Source organism: Bemisia tabaci, chromosome 6 (assembly GCF_918797505.1).
Source record: "Bemisia tabaci chromosome 6, PGI_BMITA_v3".
Taxonomy (NCBI): Eukaryota; Metazoa; Arthropoda; class Insecta; order Hemiptera; family Aleyrodidae; genus Bemisia; species Bemisia tabaci.
Genome location: NC_092798.1, coordinates 18891686 through 18915378, shown reverse-complemented (window position 1 = coordinate 18915378; position 23693 = coordinate 18891686). Strand labels below are relative to the sequence as shown.

At 36.1% G+C, this 23693-nt stretch overlaps 1 protein-coding gene across 1 annotated transcript; it reads right to left on the bottom strand.

The window, feature by feature from the left end:
* Positions 1-61: 61 nt before the first annotated feature.
* On the bottom strand, positions 62-23079 carry Chc (clathrin heavy chain). Its single transcript, XM_019058566.2, has 18 exons — positions 22894-23079; positions 19766-20003; positions 18636-18785; positions 17884-18002; positions 17153-17317; positions 15758-15871; positions 14848-15021; positions 13661-13837; positions 12611-12736; positions 11841-12029; positions 10891-11073; positions 10073-10210; positions 9198-9309; positions 7695-7849; positions 6649-6795; positions 3916-6321; positions 2000-2221; positions 62-1039 (listed from the first exon to the last, which is right to left on the bottom strand). The coding sequence occupies exons 1-18, from the start codon at positions 22936-22938 to the stop codon at positions 845-847; spliced, it is 5055 nt and encodes a 1684-aa protein (XP_018914111.2). The 5' UTR covers positions 22939-23079; the 3' UTR covers positions 62-844.
* Positions 23080-23693: the final 614 nt, after the last annotated feature.

Below are 23693 nucleotides of genomic sequence, written 5' to 3'. Positions count from 1 at the left end.
TTTGTCCTACGTAAGATTTTAAAAATCAGTATAACTATAATTGGAAAGAAAAAATAAGTCCTTGTTGAGTCTTAAACTATGCTACATATTTATTGTACAGATTTTCTTTTGGGACTATTTCCTACAACAGTCTGATAATGAAGAAAAGCTGGAAATAAAATAAAATGAATAGTATGTAAACAAAAAAAGGAAATATATCAACATTGTATAAATATTTATATACTGATCATTTTAAAATCTCTAGGTAATAATTGTCTTAACAGAAAAAAAAAGGGAGGGATAAACATGAAGTAAAAATAAAGAAATTACAATTCTAATACAATTAAATAGGATAATATAAAAGAGGACGATAATTTCAATGTAAATATTATTGATACATAAAAGATAACAATGAATCATTCATCTAATGATCAAAATACATTAAATAGAATACATCTGAAAGCCAACAAATTACAAAGTTCTATTGTATAAGAACACTGGAGTGTAGTGAAAGTCACAGCTCCATGAAATCCAGAATCCACTGGGATTTTTAATAACTTACAACTATACAGATTCTGAGGTTTTACAATATCAACAGCACAAAAGAAAAATTGAACAAACACACAGACAACATAGTGAGTCCTAAGAGATGAAGCCAAACTTAACAATAACGTCAGACGTTTCGTTTTTATAAATAGCGCCTCTTCATTGATTGAATTAACTCCTAAGTTCAACTTCCTAGTTAATGATTTTTCTATACCTTTCATATTCCTTGACCCTAGGAACTGAGATAATACACAGGATATAAATATTAACATCTTTAATATTAGTAGAGAGGATCGTTAATGACTTTTCTCCGGTGAGATTACATTCCGTAATTCTGATACGGCATGCCGGGAGGAGGAGCGTAGGAGTTGGTGTAAGCGGAAGGATAGCCAGGGGCCATCATGCCTGGCCCTGCAGTCAACATGAGCTGTGGCTCTGGAATGATCATAGGTTTGACATCTTGCTCTGAGTGTTCTTCAGCGCGTTTCGCTTCCGCCTCTCCTAATTTGTCCACCTGCAATGATTAACAGAAAATTGCTTAGTCATAAAACAATCCTTGCCAAGGTTTAGGGGTCTGTGGAAAAAAAAAAAAAAAAAACAATTTGACAAGGATCTTCAAAGCTGGAGATAGTTGCAGTTTAAATGGCTTCTTCACTTGTTGAGCTCATTCAGGGACGCCGAGAAATAAATGAGAACAGAGCAACAGCGTCGCTCAACAAGCAATGCTTTTCAACCTTTCCTCCGTTCAAGAGCAATATTTTTGCTCACAGAAATACCTCTGAATCGACCTCAGTAATATTAAAGATGAATTTATTGTAAAATTGAGATTTTCAAAATCCGATTTTGTTCGAAGTCAGCACTTAGATTCCTTTTCCAGTAGATACAGGGTTATTCAAAAGTCACGCACCAGTAGCCATAACTTGAGTTCTAATTAAGATATCGACTTGCGGTTTGTGACGTTTTACCTCATATCGAGGGGAAAACTTTTTTAGGTACTTTCTAGTTTTTGACTCCCTCAGGGAGAGGAGGGGCAGGACGCAACTAAAAATTTCGAATGACCACCCCCTTCATGGCTAGTGATGCGTGACTTTTGAATAACCCTGTATAAAGAATGTAGAAATTTTGGCAATAAGTATAACTTCCAAGTTATAATCCTGAAAATATCTACCATGAAAAACAAAGAGAGCAATTGAAACTGGGAAAAAAACCACACAAAAAATTGATGACTCTCAACAATCAGTGTTTTCTTTGTTTCTCCTTTAAAATCGTTGTTTGAAGAGGAAATTATTGGGATTATGAAAGTTGAAACGTGCCGCTAATTAAAAAAATCCAAATTCTAAGTTAAAAATTTTAGCCAGAACATTTAATGTACAGTTTCAGTTGACTTTCATGTTCGGATTATCACGGCTTTACTTTGTAACATGAGGGTCAGCAAACCCAGAGATATACGACCAAAAATTAGAGAAAGACTTACTTTGGTGATGTACTCTCTAATAGTTTGAATTAAATAAGGCATTGCGAAGTCCATGATGTTATGCCTCCAGGCAAGTTCAAGAATGACATCAGGATGTAAGAGATCATAGCACTGGAAGAGACAAGCACCGAAACAGTCTTTTGATCCTCGCTCCAAAAACCATGCCAGGAGTTCTTCCGCAATATCAGCATTCTTGGATTCTGCAGCATATTCCATTGCATCCTGTTTCAAAAAAACGAATTCATTAATATTTTGATATTACATATTATATATTTTCTTTTTTTTTTAATCGCAAATAAATATTTTCATTATTTTCTAAACAAAGGCATACAAAAAGCGCCCTTTCATTTCATAGAGATCAAATTTCCAAGGTTTCATTCTTACTTCCGTGAAGAGGAGCTATTTGAAATTAGAATTCATGTAATATATTGAATTAAAGTAATTGCAGGCATTTGGTAATTATTTCTGTGAAAAGGAAAGAAGATAAGGTTACTAATTAAACCAGCTAGGTGCAAAATAGATTTGATCTTCTTTTTTTTACTAATTTAAGTACCACACCCATAGTAATCCCGCGCCTTTAGGTAGAGCCCCATCTCTCTCAGTCCCTACTGCACCGTCAGCCCGAAGCAACCGTTGTTGAAGATCATCAAACTCAGATCACGTAGATGTGTTTGAGACTTAACACTTTCAATCATTAAATGATACACAATACATACATCAGTCCTCAACAAATTTTGGAGGGACACGGCGGGGGTCAAATTTCAGGATCAGCGATTTTTTATACTCCAGAATTAAGAATTGTAGCTAAGTACGGTTTGCACAGACGTTCTCAGCATGACAAGAGCTTTCAGGCAATATATTAGATGAGAGAGTTGGTTGAGGTAAACTCTAATTTTACCTTTTGAAGTGCCAGAGCGCTAAAAGAAGACCTTGCTTTTGTGACATTTGGGCCAGTCCAAAAAATGAAAAAAAATCCAAAAATCTTTGATTTTGTGAAAAATTGATGCTACTCCTGACTGTCTGTAGCCCATCTAGCTTTTGATTTCATGCTGGGTAAATATTTGGGTTGGGAGTTATGAGGGCAGAAACAAGTGAAGGTTGGAAAAAACAAGTATTTGAAAATACTGCACAGCTTCTACGGAGTTCGCTCTCTGATGACCCCTCCTTCGACTACTTGCCAGCAACGTACATGCAACTTAAAAATTAAAGCTGTTTCATAGTGATCTGCCCCTTATTAAGTGAACAAACTTACAAAACAAAATTTATGTGAGGAAACGTGGCTGATAAGAGTTTTTCAGTGACTCAAGTCAAAAATAGCTAAATGGGGGGGGGGGGGGGAGGGGAGGTTTAGCAAGAGGTGCTTTGCAACATTCTTGAGATAAAGCGATTTTTCTTTATTTTTTTTTCTACCACTACAGAAAACAAAATAATCTCTTTTTTCAGAGAATTTGTACTCCACATAAGGAAACAGCCTAATCCTCAACACCATTTCTCTCACAATTAGAAGTTTTCAAGCCCTCAAACTTCAATAGATACACAATGTCACACAGCAATGTTGCGTTCTACCGTGAAAAGCAGCTTATGTGGAGGAGGCAATTTCAGGGCCCCTTTAATCTAAATGATAATGATCGGATCAGTGCTGTGCCCTTTTAAATGTACTTGATGGCTAACGCTAACTTTGAGGAGACACCCATATTTTGGGTATGCAAAGACAATGGATTCATATTCAAAAGTTTGAATACTTTGAGGAAATTTTTTTTATTTTTTATTATATATGATTCTTGCGAATTAGCTTAATCAGATTTGACCAAGAATGAGGTTATGCGCCTTCTCTATTCTCACAATTCACACTTGAGATTTTTTTATCTACATGCAATCCTACTGACTGCCAGTAAAATGCAAATGTTGATCATTACCTTGAAAAGTCTATCTTTCTTGCAAAGCTCCACGGACTGTTTCCACCGGTTGTTTCCTTTGTAGAGGTAAGCAGCAATCCTCCTGAATTCGATTAATTCGTGTTTCTCTAAATTCTGAGCAAGTGCAATTGTATCGAAGTTATCGAAAGCATCGATAGACATTCGGAGACCTTGGTAGTCCTCTTCATCAATCAAGAGATCGTTCAGTGCTTCGTTGATGGCTTTGTTATTGAGGGACTGTACTGATCGTAGGTACGGTTTAACCAGCTGTAGGTGATTAACTTTAGTGAAGAAGTTAACGGCTCTTGTGTGATCCATTCTGGGCGTGAGAACCAACAAAACATCGTTTAACAAGAGTGGCTTATAATCCAGATAAAATTGGATGGCTTTATAGTATAATTCAATATTGGCAACTTTGGTGATGATGTCTTTGAAGTGACCTTCTCGCCAAGCTTCTGTTGGGTGATTCATCATGGCAATGACGGCATTATCATACTCTTCGTATTTATCGTACAGAAAGACAAGTTCAGCCCACAAATGAGCTTGTTCTGCAGCACGCAAAACTTTTGGAATGTTAACACGGGACCAGAAAAGTTCAAGATGCTCTCGCATTTTCTGTGGCTTGTATCTTGAGTACAAGATGGCTAGCTCTGTGAACATACCCATATGAGCACGTTCTAAGCCTAAAGCAGCTTCTAATAGATTGATCAGTTCCTCAAAATAGCCTCTATCCTGGTAATAATTTATTAGATCTTCTAGCTCATCAGCGTGGACAACGATGTGAAGACCACACATTTGCGCAAGTCTGAATTCTTCACTGTCAACACATGCAAAGCAAACTTCTTTCCATGTCCTCGTGCTGTTGGCTTTGCGAGCACTTTCCACTGCACCTTGGAATTCTTTCAAATGCACCAAAGTAATGGCCAAACGGGCAAAATTTGACACATTGTTGTAAAGAAGCTTTGCTGGTTCGTACATGCCATCGTCAAAACATCTATCTCCAATTTTTTGGATGTCAGCATGATTCGGACCTGAGATAAACTCCTCCAAGTCTGCTAGTCTGTTAGTGCGAGCGTACGCATAGATCAGTTCACTTTCTATGTAAGATTCTCTGGCTTTCTTGCGAGCCATCTGCAAGTAACGAACAAGATCTTCCCAGCTTTCCATTCTTCGAGCTGTTTCCACAACATCTACATATGCTGACGGATCATCAGCTTTTATGAAGGAATCAATTGCCTCTTTGACAAGTCCTTGTTGCAACTGAGCTTTCGCTAGCTGGCTCCACACTCCTGGTTCATTGCACCTTTCCGCAAATTCGTAAGCACGGTCAAGATTTTTGACATTGTCTATTAAAACTTGGATTGCTGATGTATTTACATCAAATTTCTTGAAAATGGCGAAGGCTTCTTCGTATAATTCATTGTTGATAGCTATGTTGGCAATGTCTGGGGCATCGTAATTGTCCAAGCGATTAATGTACTCCATGACTCGAGTCCTATCAGCTTTGATTGCAGTTAGAATCAACAAGTTTTGCAAATTTCTATGGTCACTGAACACAGAGTTGTCCAAAACGATTTTTTCAAGCAATTCAATTAGCTCATTGGGTAGATCTGCAGTCATGAAGGCTTTCACAGTCACAGAGATGTCTTCAGGATCTTGAGTTTCAGATAAAGCTGTTTGCACAACTTGATCGATCAGCTGGCGTTTGTAAGGGTTGTTTTCACTCAAAACTTCAATCCAGAGTTCGGGGTCTCGTCGACGGACCAGATATCTGGCTTGCGATTTGAAGAGAGAATTCTCATTACAGACATTGATCAATTCTAAATCACACTGACCTCTTTCGTAGGCGACACAGGCAAGATGAGGGTCACGTTTTTCGCAATATTTTCCGACGACTCGACTGTCATAATATTGATTCTCTTTCAGGAAACGCTCAGGATTGTTGTTGCTGTCAATGTAAATTTTGGCAAGGGCGTTATGAGTGGCAGGCTCAATGCAACCTTCGTGCACTCGAGATTCTAACCACGGCAACAGCAGCTTCAGCCTGTTTCTCTTTTCAACTTCCTCTACAAGCTCATCAGTTGAGAACTGTCCTCGTACGACTAATATCAGATTTTTTATTATATCTTCTGAACAATCAACATCAAGAAGTCCTCCAATGACAACAGGTAGACGAGATGGGTTCACTTTCTGTACATAGATTTCAATGTATTTCTGGAGATTATTTCTGTACAAATAGAGCACAAGATCATGGACGAAGTCAAAACGATCGCATACAATTATGAGAGGGAGCTGATCTGTTAATTTTGCCTCTTTCAAGAAGTTCTTGACACGTTCGGGATTATAACAGTTGGATTCACGACAAATTCTTTCAACTTCTTTGATCTGACTGGTTTTACATGCAGCCTGAAAAAGAAACAGAAAAATATTGATTGTAACACAATTGCTTCAAATTTTGGAATTTGATCACGAGATTAATTGAAAGAGCTCTTCCATACTTTACACTCATTAAAAATAATAACGATTAGATTCGTAGCCTCCAATTTTCTTCTAAGTTCCATTAAAATGTTTCACTGTATAACTTCACCAAATTTTTTATTGACACCAAATATGTCAAAATAAATGAATATCAGAAGCTGAGAGGTAATGAGTTAATTCATGAAATTTTATAACATATTTGACACATGAATAGAGGAGAATAAATCATTTCTTGACAAGAACGATAATTATTACCTGAATGTACTTAAAGTGGACATCTGGGTCTTGACTGAAGTTAACAATTGATCCTAGGAAATAGAATAAACCCTCGTAACACTTGTTTGATTCAAAAAGTTCAATTAATGCTTTGGTCGTAAGTTGTTCATGGTATTTGGTTGCAATCTGAAAATCAATATAGAAAATATTTAGAAATTGGACAGAATTGAAAACAGTATTCTTCCTAACAAATCTCATTTTTAATAAAGGGCATAGTTGCATCAAAAAGTATAAACTGTGAAAAATCAGAACTGAGCTAGATTACTTAGATATCACTAAAATGAGTTGATGGCTTCAATGGTTTTGTCTCACGTTGATGAAATTTCTATCATGAATAGGACTATATTTTGCAATTGGGAACTGGTATTTTAAGCCTGTTTAAAAAACAAAGTGTAGGCAATTAAAGTTCCGATGCAATTAAGAGCCTCTTTTTCTTCTTACTCTTCTCTCTTTTTAATTTATTCTTCCTCTCCCTTCTTAGTTTGTTCATCTTTCTACTTTTTTCTCTGCTTCTTTATAGTTTTCTTCCACACTTTTATACTCTTCCTAATTTTCTTAATCCTCTCCTTCTTTTCTCCTCATTCCTTATCTTCCGTTCTTTTCTCTACTTTCTTTTCTTCTTCTTCCTCTTTCAGCTCTTTTTCCGCTTCCTGTCCTGGGAATTCAATAGAAACTGGTATACTTCCATTGTATTCAAAATTGCTTTAAACGCAATTTCTTCATGTGCAAGCTTTGATATATTGGAGCAGAAACCAATACTTATATCGATTACAATAGCATGAACAATATCATTGTCACTAATGGGTATGTCAGAGAAGGGACATATTTACAATCGAGATCAACAGGGTGACTATTCACAAAAATAATTCCTGTAAATGTAAATACCTATCAGTAGGCTAGAACCTACAACTATCATCATTTTCACGATGATATACATTGCAAACAGAAAAATTTACAAGGTGATTTTAAGCAGCATTAGATGGTAACAATTAAATTCGGTGACCATCAATTTGATTTGACCTTACCTGGACACAAATTTGCAAATTCTGTCTAATATTTGGGAACATAGCTTTCAAACATTCCAGTGAGTCTTCCACAGATAGGGTTCCAAAATAATTCACCAACCATTCTGGGTTCAGCAAGTGAGTGTGGACTACAGCACGTTTGATGTCGTAAAGATCTGAAAAAGGTTTGTAGATAATTTAAAATAAAATGATGGATGGAATTATTAAAAAAAAATTCCCAATTTTTCAAGCGCAGCTGGTTTGATGTTAACAGTGTGAGAGAAACAAAAGTTCAAACTTGATACAGGTATGTTATCTCCATTTGATGTAATTCACGATTATTTCAGGTTATAGATTGATGTTTTTTCCTGATAGAAGAGAGATGGAAAAGATCAGAAGATGCGATGGATTTTAAAATTTTAGAAAATTTAAAATCTATAAATGGAGAAAAAGAGGAGGAAAAAGAAACATGATGAAGTTATCATGATTGATTGGACACCGCAGTCAGCTTAACCGCATTACACATTGTTTAATGTCCTCTCTTTACATGCTTACTTATAATTTTAATCAGTTTTTGAAAATGCTTATATGATGAGGTTAGATTGTTTGCTTATCATCTCATCGAATTTTACCTCAGAAACCAACTTTTGAAGTTTCAAAAAATTCAACCTCACTCCGAATAGAAAAATATCAAGCTTTCGAATTTCATGACATCAAGAGACACTGCAAAATTGTTACAGAATTGAGAAAATGAAATCCCCTGACTCATTTTAGTAATATTCCCTGACGATTGAAGGTGTGCCGGATGGTTAAATATATAATTTGAACTAGAATTCAGGCATAATTTGTTGTTCAAAACGTTCGACCCATTCTAGAAAGCAAATGAAGGTGACTTAATAATTAGTCTCTGACATTTCAAGGTTTTTCCTGACTTTTTGAAATTCCCGGACATTTCTCAGTATTCCGAGACTATGGCAACCCTGACGCCAACTTTATATTTTTACCACTGTTGTTAGCGTTCAAAAGCATTCCACCATCTGAAATTGTGTTGTGGTACCACAATGCAGTTTTCATGGTTAGTGACTTGATATCTGCACTTCGAATAGCTTGCAGCATGTTTATAACTATAAATTGAAATTTAAAAATTACAGGACAAACAAATTTTGGCAAGATTTTACTTGACACTTTAGTACAAATTGTATACCAACTATATTATTTCTAAGTTTGCATGACATCCATGATGGTTGAAACTATGAATAGTCAGAACACACAACATCACATCCAACAAGCCAATGAGAAATACTTTTTTTTGGTTCTCTTATAGAATTTTCCTTTTTTTTCCCTACTGAAAACATCTGACTTTTGAAGTTTAAGAGCATTTCCCTTCCTTAGAATCTGGTTAGGAACACCCATTTTTTAAAGTAATTCCTGGTTTGTACAGTAGCTTTGTATATGTTTGTGATGCATTTCATAGAGTCTATTCTTTCGCCTAAAAGAAGAAGTAAGGGTTAAAAAATTGAATACCTGTGTAGTGTTCAAGAGCACGCTGCAACAAGCCGGCCTTCTCGCAGAGCTGTGCGATGTGGGCTCTGTCATAGTGGGTGAACATTTGATTACCTAAAATTGCATCGGCCACCTGAAAAAACAATCAATTTTAATTACAGTATAGGATAGCATATTGTGAAATATTGTTTTTTCAGAGGTCTAGAAAAAAAAAATTTGAACATCTTTCATGAGATTTTCAAGACAGTGCTTCAGCATTCGATTATTTCTGTTGATTTGCAGATTTTGTGCACACCTGAGATTCAAATTGAGCTGGGATCTGAGTCAATTAGATCAGGGTGTCTGCTGAGGTCCACAAAAATAAAATAAGTTCTTTCTCAGTACTTTTTAGGTACTTAGGGAAAAATTTAAGTACCTCACCTTGAGGAAAAATTTCGTACTTTTTAAGTACCTTTTCGATATGAATTGCAATTCTTCGATTTTGGCACTGCCGCGCACTTTACTTCGGCTATTCCCATGGCCTTTTCGGCTGTTTCCGTCAAATCTAGGGAAATGCCTTGCTCCTCTACAACAACCGCACTCTTACGGGCTGACATTGCACTATTACGCCTGACGGACAATGCACAGAGGGTTGCATAACTATCAGGCGATCGAACTGAACGCGCAGCGCAAAATGCGAAAAATTAACGACCTTCCGCGAGATTTACGTACTTTTAAGGTACTTATGGACAGACTTTAAAAAATGCGTACTTTTTCCGGACTTTACAGACTGGTAGACACCCTGTCAGATTGTTTATCACTATTAATTGTCTTCCATGGAAAAGAACAAAACTGACATACAAAGTAATTATTGATTTGAAGAAAAAAGGAGGAGAAAATAATATGCCATTACACACCTGAGGAGCTGAGACCAGATTCATCTCAAGTAATCGAGTTTGCAGAGGCCCTTCAGAGGGTCTGTTATTTTTCAAGGCATCCAATAAAAATGCGGTGCAATTCTGAACTTGATTTTGTTCCATGAATACATCTACAATCTAAAAAGAGAAAATACAGAAAAATTATTTTGAGTTACAACTCTTGATTTCACTCCTACCAAGAAACCCAACACGTTTTGGCTTTTTGATGAAGGTGGAGGGGGAGGGAATTGCCAACTATTGACGGTTATCACTTAATGCACTTGTTGCCAACATTACCATATCGAAGATGAGTTTTGTTGACAATGGCACACAATTAGCTTTAAAACTATGTAAAGATTTTGTAATAATTAATTTGAGCAAAGATCAAGGTGCAACATGGAAACACGTAATTTTTCATCTTTATCTGCTTGCAACACCTGCTATTTATGTCTTAAGTCCCCATGATAGCCAAAGATGGAGAGACCAATCAAAGACGGCCCCCTTGTGGCAATACTCTCCCTATGAGGATTTTTAACCTGGTGATAGATACCAATTTGCTAACACGTTGCTGAGACTTCAGTTTTGGAGTCTTAACTAATTTCAATACATTTTTTTCCCCCCTTCTGTTTCTTTGAAAAGGTTATTTCTGTAAGTAGAATAGAGTAGCTATGAGCTGTATCCAAACTCTAACAGCTTTCGACAAGGCTGAAAAATTGTATCCCCTGTAAAAACCATTTGAATGTTTCAGCTATCGCTTATTTCTCAGGGATTTTCTGACCCAATACTGTGCAATTCAACAAAACAATGTGGTGACAAACCTGATTGATGTCAGCTAGTGGCTCATCATCTTGTACCAGCATCTGAGCAAAGGCAACGGCATGTTCCGGATTCGTCCTCATAACATTCCGCATAAGGAAGACATAGTCCGGCGTGTAACCAACTTTTTTGGCATAGAGGACTATTTTTTGGTATTGTCCAGTTTCAGCAAAACATTGGATCACCTAGTTTATCAGCATAAATTAGCTCATTATTATATTGTGAGTTTTACATATGTATGTAACCACCAACTACAAAGCCTTCCAATGTTTTCATCTCTGTTTAAATTAATTATATTGAAAGATTTTACCTTTAAAGCAAGCAAAATATTTTTCCCAATTTTGCCTTGGAAAAATTTCCTTTTAAAAATATTTCAGGAGTCTTTAAAGGAAAAATGAGAGGATCTTGGGCAGCTTTTTTGACTTGGGCAGTAGCTGAATTCGACTTTCTCCAAAGGTAGGAATGTATCTCTACTTCAGGATTGTAAAATTGACTGCAACAATTCACTTTTCTTCAAAAACATGACTATCTAATATCCGTCCAAAATTCCCCTAATTTTTTAATTTAATCCGAGAAAAAAGCGGTGGATTTCACCATCAGAAATGCTCAGAAGTTTTCTAGAGAACTTAGGAATTGTGAATGGAAATTCTGCAGCATTGAAATGCAGTTATGCGTTTGTGTCTAAGAAACGACAAATTTTAATATGATAAAAAAATATGAATGAAAACTGAGACCAGTGGCAACAAAAAAATATTTTTTGTGCCTCCAAGAAAACAAATAAATAAAAAATAATTTGAGTGATATAAAACCCATTGTCATATTTTGTAAATTATATGAAATTTTACTGTTGAAAAACCATTTTTTGGTCTCAATATTTCACAGATTTTTCTTGTTCCACTACTGCTTCTATGAGTATTCATGAAAATTAATGTTTGATAAACTTTAATTGTACCTTGCTGGGAATGTTTGCACGTAAATACACAGATAAGGCTAGAGATGGATCAGCTTGTTTGACAAGATCTCCCAATTCTTCTGAACATTCTAATTTATCTTCTTTCAGCCATTTTTCTAACAGCTGCTTCCGACCTTGAGCCAAAACTGGACGGCACAGCTCCAAGGATTCGTGTTTGTTCAATTTACCCTGCGAAACAACATGAAAGGAAAAATTTGTTAGGGCTCAAAAAACCAATGTTTTAAGTTATTTTGATCTAAAAACGTTGATATGGAGTAAAAAAGTTCACCGAAAATATATTTCTTTCTTGTACTTCTGATTGACTGTCGAGTCAATGTCCTTCTAAAATGCTCTGCTGATTCTGATATTCTCACCTTTTTAATTGCGTGCATCTCACATTTTTAATTGCATGCAGCTATCTAAAATACTTCCTCAAAAATTTAAGTTAATGATAGTTGTAAACAGTCATTTATTGATGGTGGGAAATGAAAAATTTACGGCAAAAATTCCCCTTAATGACAAAAATAAACATCTATGAGGAGCACCAAAGACATTTTCTTGTTGAGGGTGAATTTGAATACAATCTATTTAGAATCCAATTATGATCTATTAGGAAATTTTTTAAAACCGTTTACTCATAATTCTTGCTGACTGCTCCTGAAAGTCTAAAATTGAAAGCAGTATTCACAGTCAGGTGATTCAGTTAAAAAAAATTTAAATTAAAGCAAGTATCACCAGTAGGGCAGATATTTTTGAAACATTCTTAATACCTGATCTAGAAGAATTCCAAAATACTGCAATAAAGGAGAAGTTTGGCCTGAGGGCGTTGGTACTTGTTGAAACCTTTGAATAATTTGGGGAATCCGAAGGATGCCTTTAGGAGCACTGGCAGCAACCTAAATGAGAAAACAACATTATAACCGACTCATTTGAATAAAAAACACAAGACCGTTCGAATCAAACCAACAAAAAGCTACGGAACAGACTTAATTACCAAAAAACAAAATATAATTTAGTTTTAAATTTAGAATGGGTGTCAAAACATAGTTGACCAGTTCATTCAACATCAGTTCCATAAATCTCCCACAAAAGAGAGGATAAACAGTGAGAATTTACAGGATGAGGATGATATGGGATGATTATACGATGGGGTCAAACAGACTTTGAAACGTAACTTGAACATTAAAAATGATACCAATGATGACTTCATGATTAGTTCACTAGCTATCAGTGAATTTATAACCACTTGAGGTGTATACAATTGTGTTCAATTTTGTTTCTTCTTATTTTTTTGAAGGTAGGTATTAGGGAATAATAAAACACTAACAGCCACTTGTGTTTATCTGGAATTTAGGAGATTATTTGGTTGATGCTGATACAGTTTTTGATGATTTTACAGACCTTCGGATTTGAATCTATCAATATTTGTGCTGAACTTGTTGGAAGAGGCAAAAGTTTGACCAGATTACAGAATGAAACTTCCAAGTTAATGGTTAATCTGGGCTATGTCTTCAATGGGACCTGCGATATCCATTTCAGAAGTCCATCTAATTTCAGACATTTATTAAATGTTTCTAAGTTCACTCAATTTCCCAATATTCTGAATTGTAGACATTTAAGAGCCGTTTCATCATCGCCCTATTTCTGAGATACTCAGATTATACAATGTTCTCAATGTTTCTAACTTCTGATCAGCTGATAATTCGAGACCTTGTGGCTAAAGTCCCATTAGCCCATTACACTTTAGTTACCTGGCCACAATTTTATCTTCCTCAAGGCTGTCTTGCTAAATTTTAGTCAGAAAAACACTTTAAACTTACCTTAGCTGCTTCTGTGTAAGATCCATTGTGAAATAGAACGTTGAACTTTTTGATGAATAATTCTTCTGCACCGGCTAAGTTGTTTCTCACTGCCATTCGTAAGGCAAGATCTGGGTTTCCGAGGACGTTGTTGATGTACGGAATGATATTGTCTTCTTCAACACTGACAGACAGCACCTGAAAAATAAATAGCCATTGAACTCGTTGTCCCTTCCAGTTAGAGGAAAAAACCCCATGAACATTTAAGGGACTGAAGAAATAGATGCTTAATGTCACGAGGAGAAACATGTAGGTTAGTAAGTAAAAGATTAAAATTAATTGTAGGATAACCAAAAAAAATCTTACAACGCTAGAAGAGAAGGAATTTTTTAATGTATTAATTGAAATAAAATATTAAGCCCCTGCATGAAGGGTCACTTCAACTCAATTTAACTTATATTTGGAAGAAACAGAATATGGACCAGTCCAATCTGAAGCACTACTAGAATGAGAACAAAAAGATGAAGGATTCAGCAGTCAGTAGACTGCCAGCCACCACACAATTGAAAGCACAACTTAGAAGGGTAATGCCGAGTGAAATCATTTGAAACAGTGTGTGTAAGGAAGAGTGCGACCATTGGATTATTTTAGATGGGTAAGGAAGGTGGGGTAAAAACACATTATTGAACCAAAATTCGTGAAATTTGCAAGATTTTCCTCCTGACTGATATCATTCTTCACTGAATTTGCCATCTGACTTGGACAAAAGTTGGGTCTAGCTACCATTGAACATGATTTAAACACACATATCTTCATGTATATGACGTCCGAGAGATAATGACAATATCATAGACAGCTCATACATACAAGAAACAGTTAAAAAAATTATTAGCAGATAGCTGGAGAAGCCCTACATTTACACAATTCTGATGTCGAAAAAGAGCTTAAAGAAAAATTTTGCTACTATGCTTATGTAAAAGTTCAAAAGTTTCATCAGCCCGGTTAGCACTAGGTTGACATTAGATTAATTTTAAAAAATGGTTCAGAAATTCCCAGCTTTTTCCCACGATTTTAATAAATTTGACAGGCTCTAGAGGATGTTCTTTGTGGGCAGTACAAGTTTTTCTTAAATGTTTTTGAGGTTTTCTATGTAATTACAATCTCACAAGTCTAGCGAAAACAAAAGAAGGCTAAAGAGTGGAAATTACCTGTCCTTTGCGATTGACTCCAATGATGCCTCCAGATGCTTCATGCGGTGCTGTTACAAAAATAGTATCACCAGATATTCGGTTCATGTAGATGCATGTAGCTGTTTCAATATCATACAAATGAATGTAGCCATATTTGGTGATCAAGTAGATAACGTCATATTTTGCGCTGACCTGTGAGAAAAAATGAGCAAATGAACATAAAGGTGGTGTCAAAACCAACCAGGAAAAAAATCTTCATTGCGAAGTCACTGGACGTAAATCATAAAAAGATTTTACACGCACACTCTCTGAACCACGATAAGCCCTTTTTTTTCTTTCCTTGGCCATGATTTCAATTCCTTTGCCCTCTTTATTAATATCCACATTAACTGTTTACTATTGTCATACTTTTAATAGATCATAAATTAAAAATCCGTCTTTTAGTGATTAATCAATAGAAATGGTTAAAAAAGGCAGTGATCTGCCTTCCTCCTGAAAGTTCAGAGGCCACCTTGGCCGGAAAGCCTATTTTAAGGAGTGACCTACAATTTCTTAGAAGCCAAATTAGCTTTTCGCATACACATCATGGCACGTGAGACCAACAATGTGCTGTTGGCATCAAGATAAAGAGCCAAGCATTGCCTAAGTTGAGTGGAGACACAATTGTACGTAACCCTTACCCCTCCCACACTATGCAGTTTTGCTCTTAGTCTATGTCCCTTTCTCAAATCTTTTAGTTCTTGTTACCTTTTCTCAGGCTTCCGCCGCCACGCCGAAAGTTAAGATGAAAAATGAATCGGATTGAGTTTGAGGCAAATAAGAGTAAGACACACAAAATGAAGCGCAATTAGTGCTGTAGAATTTTCTGAAGCAACAAGTGATTCAAAATGTGCCACTTGTTGCAGAAATAATTACTGAAGTAGCTCACCTGCATTGCGACAGGAAAATCACTTTGAGCTTCTGGAGGGAAAAAAACATCCACTGCTTTTTTCTTGTACGGTTTATTTCCATTAGGGGTCTGTCCTACTTCTATTATGTGCAGCTGCAATCAGATTGAAACAAAGACAAATTTACATTTAGCATCCCATTGAACAATGAAGAAATTGCACTTTTTATTCAACAAGTAAAAAAAAAAATGGAAATTCATTATAATAGCCCAACGAAATATACTCATAAAATGTCTTTCCTTCAAAAGCTTGAAATTGCGATAAAGGTTGAAATATTTGCAAGTTTTGATTACAGATGGGATGAAGTACCAATCTTTCCTAGCGAATGAAGAGTACAATTGTTGTGAATAAAATTTGATGATAATCTACATTCCTGCTCCATGATAGTTACAAAAAGTATGCCCTAAAAATCTAAAGTTAGCAGAATTTAAAACTAAGCTCTGTCCAAGTTGAAACATGTTCAGCCTGGAGATAGAGTAGAATTTGTCATACAAGCGCATCAATGGCTCAATGTTTAGAAGATGAATTATAGTAGGAGTATAAAGCATTGAGATATCAAATAAATTTTGCTGGTATACTAGTTCGGCTTAAAATTTTATCAAAAAACGGATCAATTAAGTCTAGAGGCATATTCCAGGTGTTCCTTTTGAATCTAAATCAAAGGAATCTCTTCAAAGGAATCTAATTCTTAAAACTCTAGGATAAAACTGAAAGTAAACAAAATGCACAAATGAACTTTTTGATTCAATTAATTGGATGCAATATTTTGCGTTTGCATACTTTCAGCTTTATTTCAGAGTTCACAAAATAGATTCTTCGGAAAGAAACAGCTGAGCTGTGTCTTCAGGAATTGATCTTTCTTTGGCGAAAATTTAAAATGATACCAGCACATTAACAACATTGTTTGACATCTCGATGCTTGTATACTTCCTGTTTTGACTCATCTTAAATGCTATCAAATTCATGTCAATATAAATTGTCATATTCACAGGATCAGTTTGAATTGCACACACCGCTTGGAAATTTTATCTATTGCTGCCACAAGAAAAAAAGATAAAAAAACTCTGGGAAGAAATATATCTGTTTTGACTCCACATTTTACAGGCACCCAGCAACTAGCAGAACAAGAGTTGTGAGATCTATCGGTATTACATCATATTCTTATTGGTTACATTCAAAGAGGTTACCTCATCATTATTGTTTCAATCGAATTCTATGAAGTGGAAAATTCCTACAGTGGTGTCACCAATAATAGCATCGATAGAATTACTTTTGCTCTTGAATGAAAGAGTTCCTGAGAGAGCAAAGCTTTGAGACAAAGCTTCGTAAAAGAAACCAAGAATATTTGTAATTGTGAAATGAAAAGCTGATCTTACCTTGCCTCCTTGAGTTGAACGAACTGCAAAACAGAACAAGGTTGACAGTTCCGGATTACCTTCCATTTTGAATTGGGCAAAAGAGGCAGCATGCCCTTCAATTGGCTGTGAACATTTCCTTTCCACCGAGTATAACTGCATAGCCCCAACAACTCCTCTATTTTGCTGTAAAGACAGGTGAATTTTTTGAGAATTCATAGATAAAGCATGAACAAAATGAGAGGAAAAAAGACAGAATCCTGAGTTGAACGAAATTCATTCTATTTATCAGTTTTAGGACGGAAGGGACAGAAAGTACCAGTGTTTAGCCTTTCCCTTAAAATTTGTAGGGCCACTTCGGTTGGAAAGCTTAATTTTTAGATGCAATCTACAATATTCTGGTAGCCAAAGAGACTTTTTGTATCATACCTTCGGCTGTTTTGATCAGGATCATTCATCTCCCAAGATCCCAGGATTAATCATTTGAAATGCTTGAAATCTGCTTGATAAATGCAGATAAGATTATTGGAGGAAATTAGCTGATCATACCTGAAGAGCTTAAGGCAAAACAACCCAAACAGACCCAGAATGTTGACATATTAACTAGTGAGAGTCTCATCCACTTGCTGGGTCACTCATTTTTATCTACATACAAAAAAGTACAAGTGAAGTCTACATAGAAGTATCAATGTTATAAAGGAGTGATGACTGAAAAATGGGAGACCTAACAACTAAAAATAAAGACAGTATACCTGGGCAGATATTCCTATGAGCAGAAGCCAGTTTTGTTTGTGATCAGTTCTGTAATTAATTATTTGACAGCCATTCAGGGTGGAATGTCGATCGAACATTTTCACTGGAGTTGAATCACCTGGGTGGAAAAAAAAAGAATTATGGGATGAATTCAGGGAAACTAAAATTTGGAATTCATAATCACCTTTGAGAATTTGACTCCTCTACCAAAACATGAGTAAATTTTTGCCTTGCTCAAAATTTAAAGTGGTTACCATTTAATTTATATTTTCTTATTGCCTTTTTCTGTTCTCTAGTTGAAGATTTTTTCATTTATGTCATAGTTGAAAGCCACATACAGCAAAAAAGATTGATACTTAAAAGGTGTTCTTCAGAGGAATATTGATTACATGAGGCTGGAAATTAGTACACACTTATCTATAAAAGAGAATTCATTGTACACTTTTAGGTCTTCTAATGGTATGAAAATCTACTTTGTAAAACACGGTTTAGCGCTTCTTATAAAAGGAGCAATAAAAAATGTAAGGCACTGTTTTTCCCCATGTCTTTCCACAGCCACTATAATGCCTTGACTACACTGAGGAGGTTGGTGGAGGGATGTAGGTTCGATTTTTTCTCTACCTGAGGTAATTATAAAGGGTAACACATTAACACGCAGAAGATAGAGAGAGAGAGATACTGAGCTCAAGAGAACCGCAGAACTACTTCCATTTCCGCCCAGAGCAAAAAACACAATATGAAGCTAGAATACCTTCCATGCTCCAGTGAAAAACCGATGTTTCAGTTACAAGAGCTAAAGTATTGGGAGAGATCCACTTCCAAAACACTACATCATCCGTCATTGTATGAGCCTTCATTTTGCTTTTCATCTCTATGTTGAAAATCTGAAGTGTTTTTTGAGCTGGAAATGTAAAAAGGAGGATTAAACAAACTTAAATTAAAAAGTAGATGAAGAAAATACACGGGCTAACAGGGTTAGTCAAAATCTTAAAATCATTGAGATAAGTAACTGGTTGTTTTAGATAATTTTTAGAATTTAAGAGTAAAAGGAATTCTCAATTTTTTTTTGAGGGGGAGAGGGGCAAAGGTCCTGGAACTTTCTTCATTCATGCAGTTGAAGGAAAGTTCATTGTAAACTGAAAGTTGCCCACCATCCACCTGAAAGAGGCTGATGTTTGGAGCACTGGTTGCATAGCTCCGTATGGTTTATAAATGTCACAAAGAGGTCTGCTAAAGGCGTATAAAAACTAAAGCACACACATTTTGTAATTAACTGATCATGACAGAAAATTCTGAAGATCATTTCATGACTACGATATTCAATTGGAATCATTAAGATTTCTCCTTACATCAGTCATGCAGTTTAATGTTAGCAGAGGGTCTTAAGAAAGGTCTGATGAGCGTCAATCGTCATTGCTGGTAAAATAACAATACTTTGCCGTGAGTATTGTTTACTATAAAATGATTTTTAATTTTAACAGATTTTCATCTGTGATGATTCCCAGCAACTATTAATGCAAGTATAACTCACAAGCCTGCAAGAGACTGATTAGATCTTCAGAGATATAATTTTGTTGGTTGAGTCCACACCAAATAAATTTGCGCTCTTTTAGACTGCGATAGAGGGTCTGCCATATTGATTCTTGCATTTACGTTTCATGCTAAAATGACATCAGACGATCATCTATCCCAGTCTAAAAGAGAGTAAACTTATGTGGCATGGACTATAAAGAAGGAAAAAAGAAAAAATGAGAACTACTTGTACCCAAGTAGGTGATTAAGTACGCAAGATTAATTTCTTCATGAGAGGCTTTTGAGAGGTAATTAATAACAGGGTGCACAATACTTCTAAGTGGATCTTAGTATAATAACAGCACACACCTGCAGCCGTTCCTTCAGATCCTGCTTTGCCTTTGAGTGCGATAACTTTGCTAGCAGGATTCATGATGGCTGAATCCGCTGAGATGGGCCGTCTGATCGGATTGGTGGGATCTGCAAGATCAATGATTACGACTTGTGCTTGTTCTCCAGCTTTTTCTCGAACACAAATAAACTTGTCCGACTCCATTGTAAGGGTGTTAAAACTGACACTAGCTTGATTAATACCGACATTTGTGAGCTGCAATAAAAGAGACAGTTTTAATGAAAAAAGATGAAAAAACAACAGAAAAATGGACCCTGGGACTCAGAACAGAGAGGCAAAAATAAATGCATAAACATATCTTTTGATGTGGTAGAAACAAACAGATATTTGATTTTTCTTTTTAGACATCAGAGGCTACTTGGGAAAGATTTGGTCGAACTTCATCACAAAACACTCACTTGCTTTGAAGTCCCTTGCTTTACAACTATAGGTATACTTATTGACATTTTACAAGCGAGTACAACCAAGGTTTTTACAGTTCCAACAGACTTTCCCTACTACTTTCCTCACTGCTTATTCAACTTTTTTGCCCATTTTGTTTAAAATGAGCACCATTTTCTGATTCTATCAAATCTAGAGAATAGAAGAATTCACAATGGAAGAAAAAGTTGAAAGAGGTAAGGAAAGGGGGGGGGGAAGGGGAGAAAAATTAGAAAAAAAGTATTCTCAGCTGCTTACATCATATTTAAATTAAAATGACATGAAAACAAGACCCAGGCCAGAGAAGCAAAATAAGATTGAATTCCTAGTATTAATATGAAAAATAATACTTGTAATGCAACGAGGTCAATTTGAAAAATTGACTTAGGTATATGGTAAAAAACTTTGTTTCTGTATGCAAGGTATGAGAGTTGGTTGAAAATTGATTATAAATTTTATTGAGGGATAAAGGGCTCACACAAGGTTGGGAATAGCCTAAGGCAGGTTTTCGGTTTTTTTTTGGTGAGATTCATGGTTGCTTGTAGTCTACCCAATGGTTTGGTTTTCGCTTGCCTAGTAACTGACTAACTGAGGAGCTAGGGCCACTTCGGCCAATATTGCCCTGGTTTATAAAAAAAATGGAAAATTACTTAAATGAATAAACAAAAGCTGAAAATACTGAAGCTGTGAGGATCCTTTGTCATTGAAAAAAATGGATCTTTCCAGTATTCATGGCTAAGTTTTTTTCTTCAAATGTCTCTTTTTTCAGAACACCTGAGCTCTGTTGACTAAAAAGGCCATGGTGGATTAAGTCGTGGTTTACGACCAAACATGAATAAATGAGGCAAAAAAAGCAAAGATGTTTTAAGAGGCTTCACACCCACATTTTGCATGTTCTAAAATCTTTCCCTCCAAACAAACAAACAAACAAAAAAAAAAAAAAAACAAAAATAAGGGAAAAAAGAAAAAACTAAAAAAGTTGACTTGCCAAAAAAATGCTCGTCTATAAAAGATGATTAGAGAACCTTTGTACTTTGTACCCTTAAATCTTTATACTCTAAACGGCATCCTCCTCTCGAACCTCAAATTTGACAACTGATAAATATACTTGTTTCACTTTGTCTAATGAATGCACTGGTTTCCAATGCACTTCATATTACTTCAAGCATGGAACAATTAAATTAGATATTGTGAAGAAAAAAAATTATGATACTGTCTTAACGAATGATTTCAGTAAGTCTGAAATGATGAAGAAAAGATCAAATCAAGGGAATTGCTAAACTTGGGAGTAATAAGAGATGTCGACCAATGGTGGTTTTGTGTGTTGAAAATAAATTAGCTCTTTCGGTACATTCGACATACTTAAGCCTTCGTAATCATTAAATTGATCGTGCACTTTTTAAGGAAAGAAGTGTAGCCAAGAAGGAACCATTGGGCTTCAAACAGCAGGTGTCAAGGGTACTTGAACTTGAGACGAATCTGGGAAGAAGCGGTGCAACAGATCTCTACACAAGAGAATCCACGGTCAAAAGTATGTCAGCTCTTTAAATATTCATCAGATGCTCACAATGGTCAATACCAAATACAAATGGGTGATGAGTGCTGGACTGCTCATTGCAAAAATGAACCAATGCCCGAATGCCCAGATTCTTTGGCAGCATTAATTTAAATTACATAAGCTAAACATAGCATGACTCATAGACAAGCTATCATCCATTGAGAGTGCTCATCGCAGAGAAAAATTACAGAGTAAGCATTTGAGTAGAAGTTTAATTAGGATGAATTCAAAAAAGGTGTAATCAAAGAAGCATCAAGTAGGGACAGAATTGAGGAAAAGGGGCGTAACATTCTAACCTCAGTGGAGAAAAGCATGATAGGCCATGGGCCAAGATAAAGGGGTAGAGAAAAAAATAGGTGTCCAAGGTACCGGTACTCTTGATAAAAATTTGTGCAGACAATTCACTTGACAAAAGGAATGAGGAAACTCCATCATTTAATTGATAAGGCAGATACAACAATGCGAATAAGATATCGGCAGGTAGCATTAACGGCTGTGCAGAGGCAACCTTATCAGGAATGAGGTAAGTAAAGTTAGTAGTCCAAGGTAAGTGGCTTAGAGGGAATGTTGAACAGGAAATACTAATTGAAGAAATATCAATAGGTCTCAAAAGTAACTCTTCGATGAATACATTATCAGTGTCACTGTTAGCAAAAGAGGCAACCCCGTTCTCGACAGGCGCTCTAGAAGCTGAGAAAGATTTTATTGAAAAGCAGTTGGTATTAAAATGGTGTCAGTTGATGAGCTCTGAAAGGTTTCTAGTGGGTTTTTTGGCATGGTAAAATGAGCATTTAGCAGCTCCACAATGGCAAATAAGCCAAACTGAAGCAACATCCACCCTCTGCAATGGGCTGTCAAAGGGCATACATCTTGGGCTCAACTGAAGTTAGCAAGTTGCAGTCTGGACAATGAGTGATTCGATTATCATAATTGAATCATATAGGAAAAAAATTTAAGGCTGAAATCTTCGGGAGAGTAAGGAATATGAGTGAATTGATATGATATCAGTGCATATGTGAGGGGCCCGTGGCTTTTGACGGGTGGCAGGCCGAAAGTAAACACCTCTGATAACAGAAAAGCTCAGAGAAGGATTAAAGCATCACGTACCTGTAAATGTTCTTGAAATTTAATGGGAAGTATTTGGGTCGACATTTTAACTCAGCTTATAGATAACGAGGATGGAGAATAATCAAGTCGGGAATGCGGCAACCACTGGAAAGAAATGTCAAAATTTGCAGTGAAACGAAGGAGGAGATGAAACAGAACTACTTTCCTCCGCTCCGCCAGCTTGTTAGGCCGTGTTCACACAGGCAAGTGTTACGGTGAGTGCACAGGCACCCCGCACCACACAGTTGTTAATTTTTTTGTTGGAATTTATTCGGATAAATTTACTGACGCATTCTTAAAATTTAAAAATTACGGACACAAGAGATAATTCTAATTTTCGTGCGTCATTTACCACTAAAGTTTTCTTTTCCTTGTGGTCGCGCTTCTTGTTTTCGGCATTGCAGTTCATACCCCTTTCAATGTGTTCCGTGTAAACGCTACCTTTCTCTCATTCTACATCGAGAATGAAAAACGTAGATGCCACTACACCAGGGCTAGGCAAGGCCAGGCGAGGCAGATAATGCTGAGCGAGAGTCGCGCCGAGAGTTGCTACTTCTTTCTTTACTGAGGAGAGTTGGTATTGCTGCAGGATCATTTGAAGGCGCAACAAAAAATTGAGTCATCTTGTCTGAACGTTGATTGATTAGAGAAGTTATGTAGACATTTGTGGTGGGAGGGTTTACGCGGGTTGATTCGTTGATTCGAGTTTTTGATTTGAAAATTAACCCTATCAACGGATGGAGAGGGAGGAGAGACGCCCGACTAATGATCATTATTATGATGATTATTTATCGAAGAAT

What these genes read in the sequence shown, in the direction of transcription:
- Chc (XM_019058566.2), bottom strand. Translation starts at nt 22,938, where the DNA reads ATGTCGACCCAAATACTTCCCATTAAATTTCAAGAACATTTACAG. An exon ending in ATCTGAAGGAACGGCTGCAG is followed by an intron (nt 18,786 to 19,765) that starts GTGTGTGCTGTT and finishes TTACATTTCCAG; the next exon opens with CTCAAAAAACACTTCAGATT. An exon ending in TGCTCTTGAACACTACACAG is followed by an intron (nt 7,850 to 9,197) that starts GTATTCAATTTT and finishes AACCTTTTTCAG; the next exon opens with ATCTTTACGACATCAAACGT.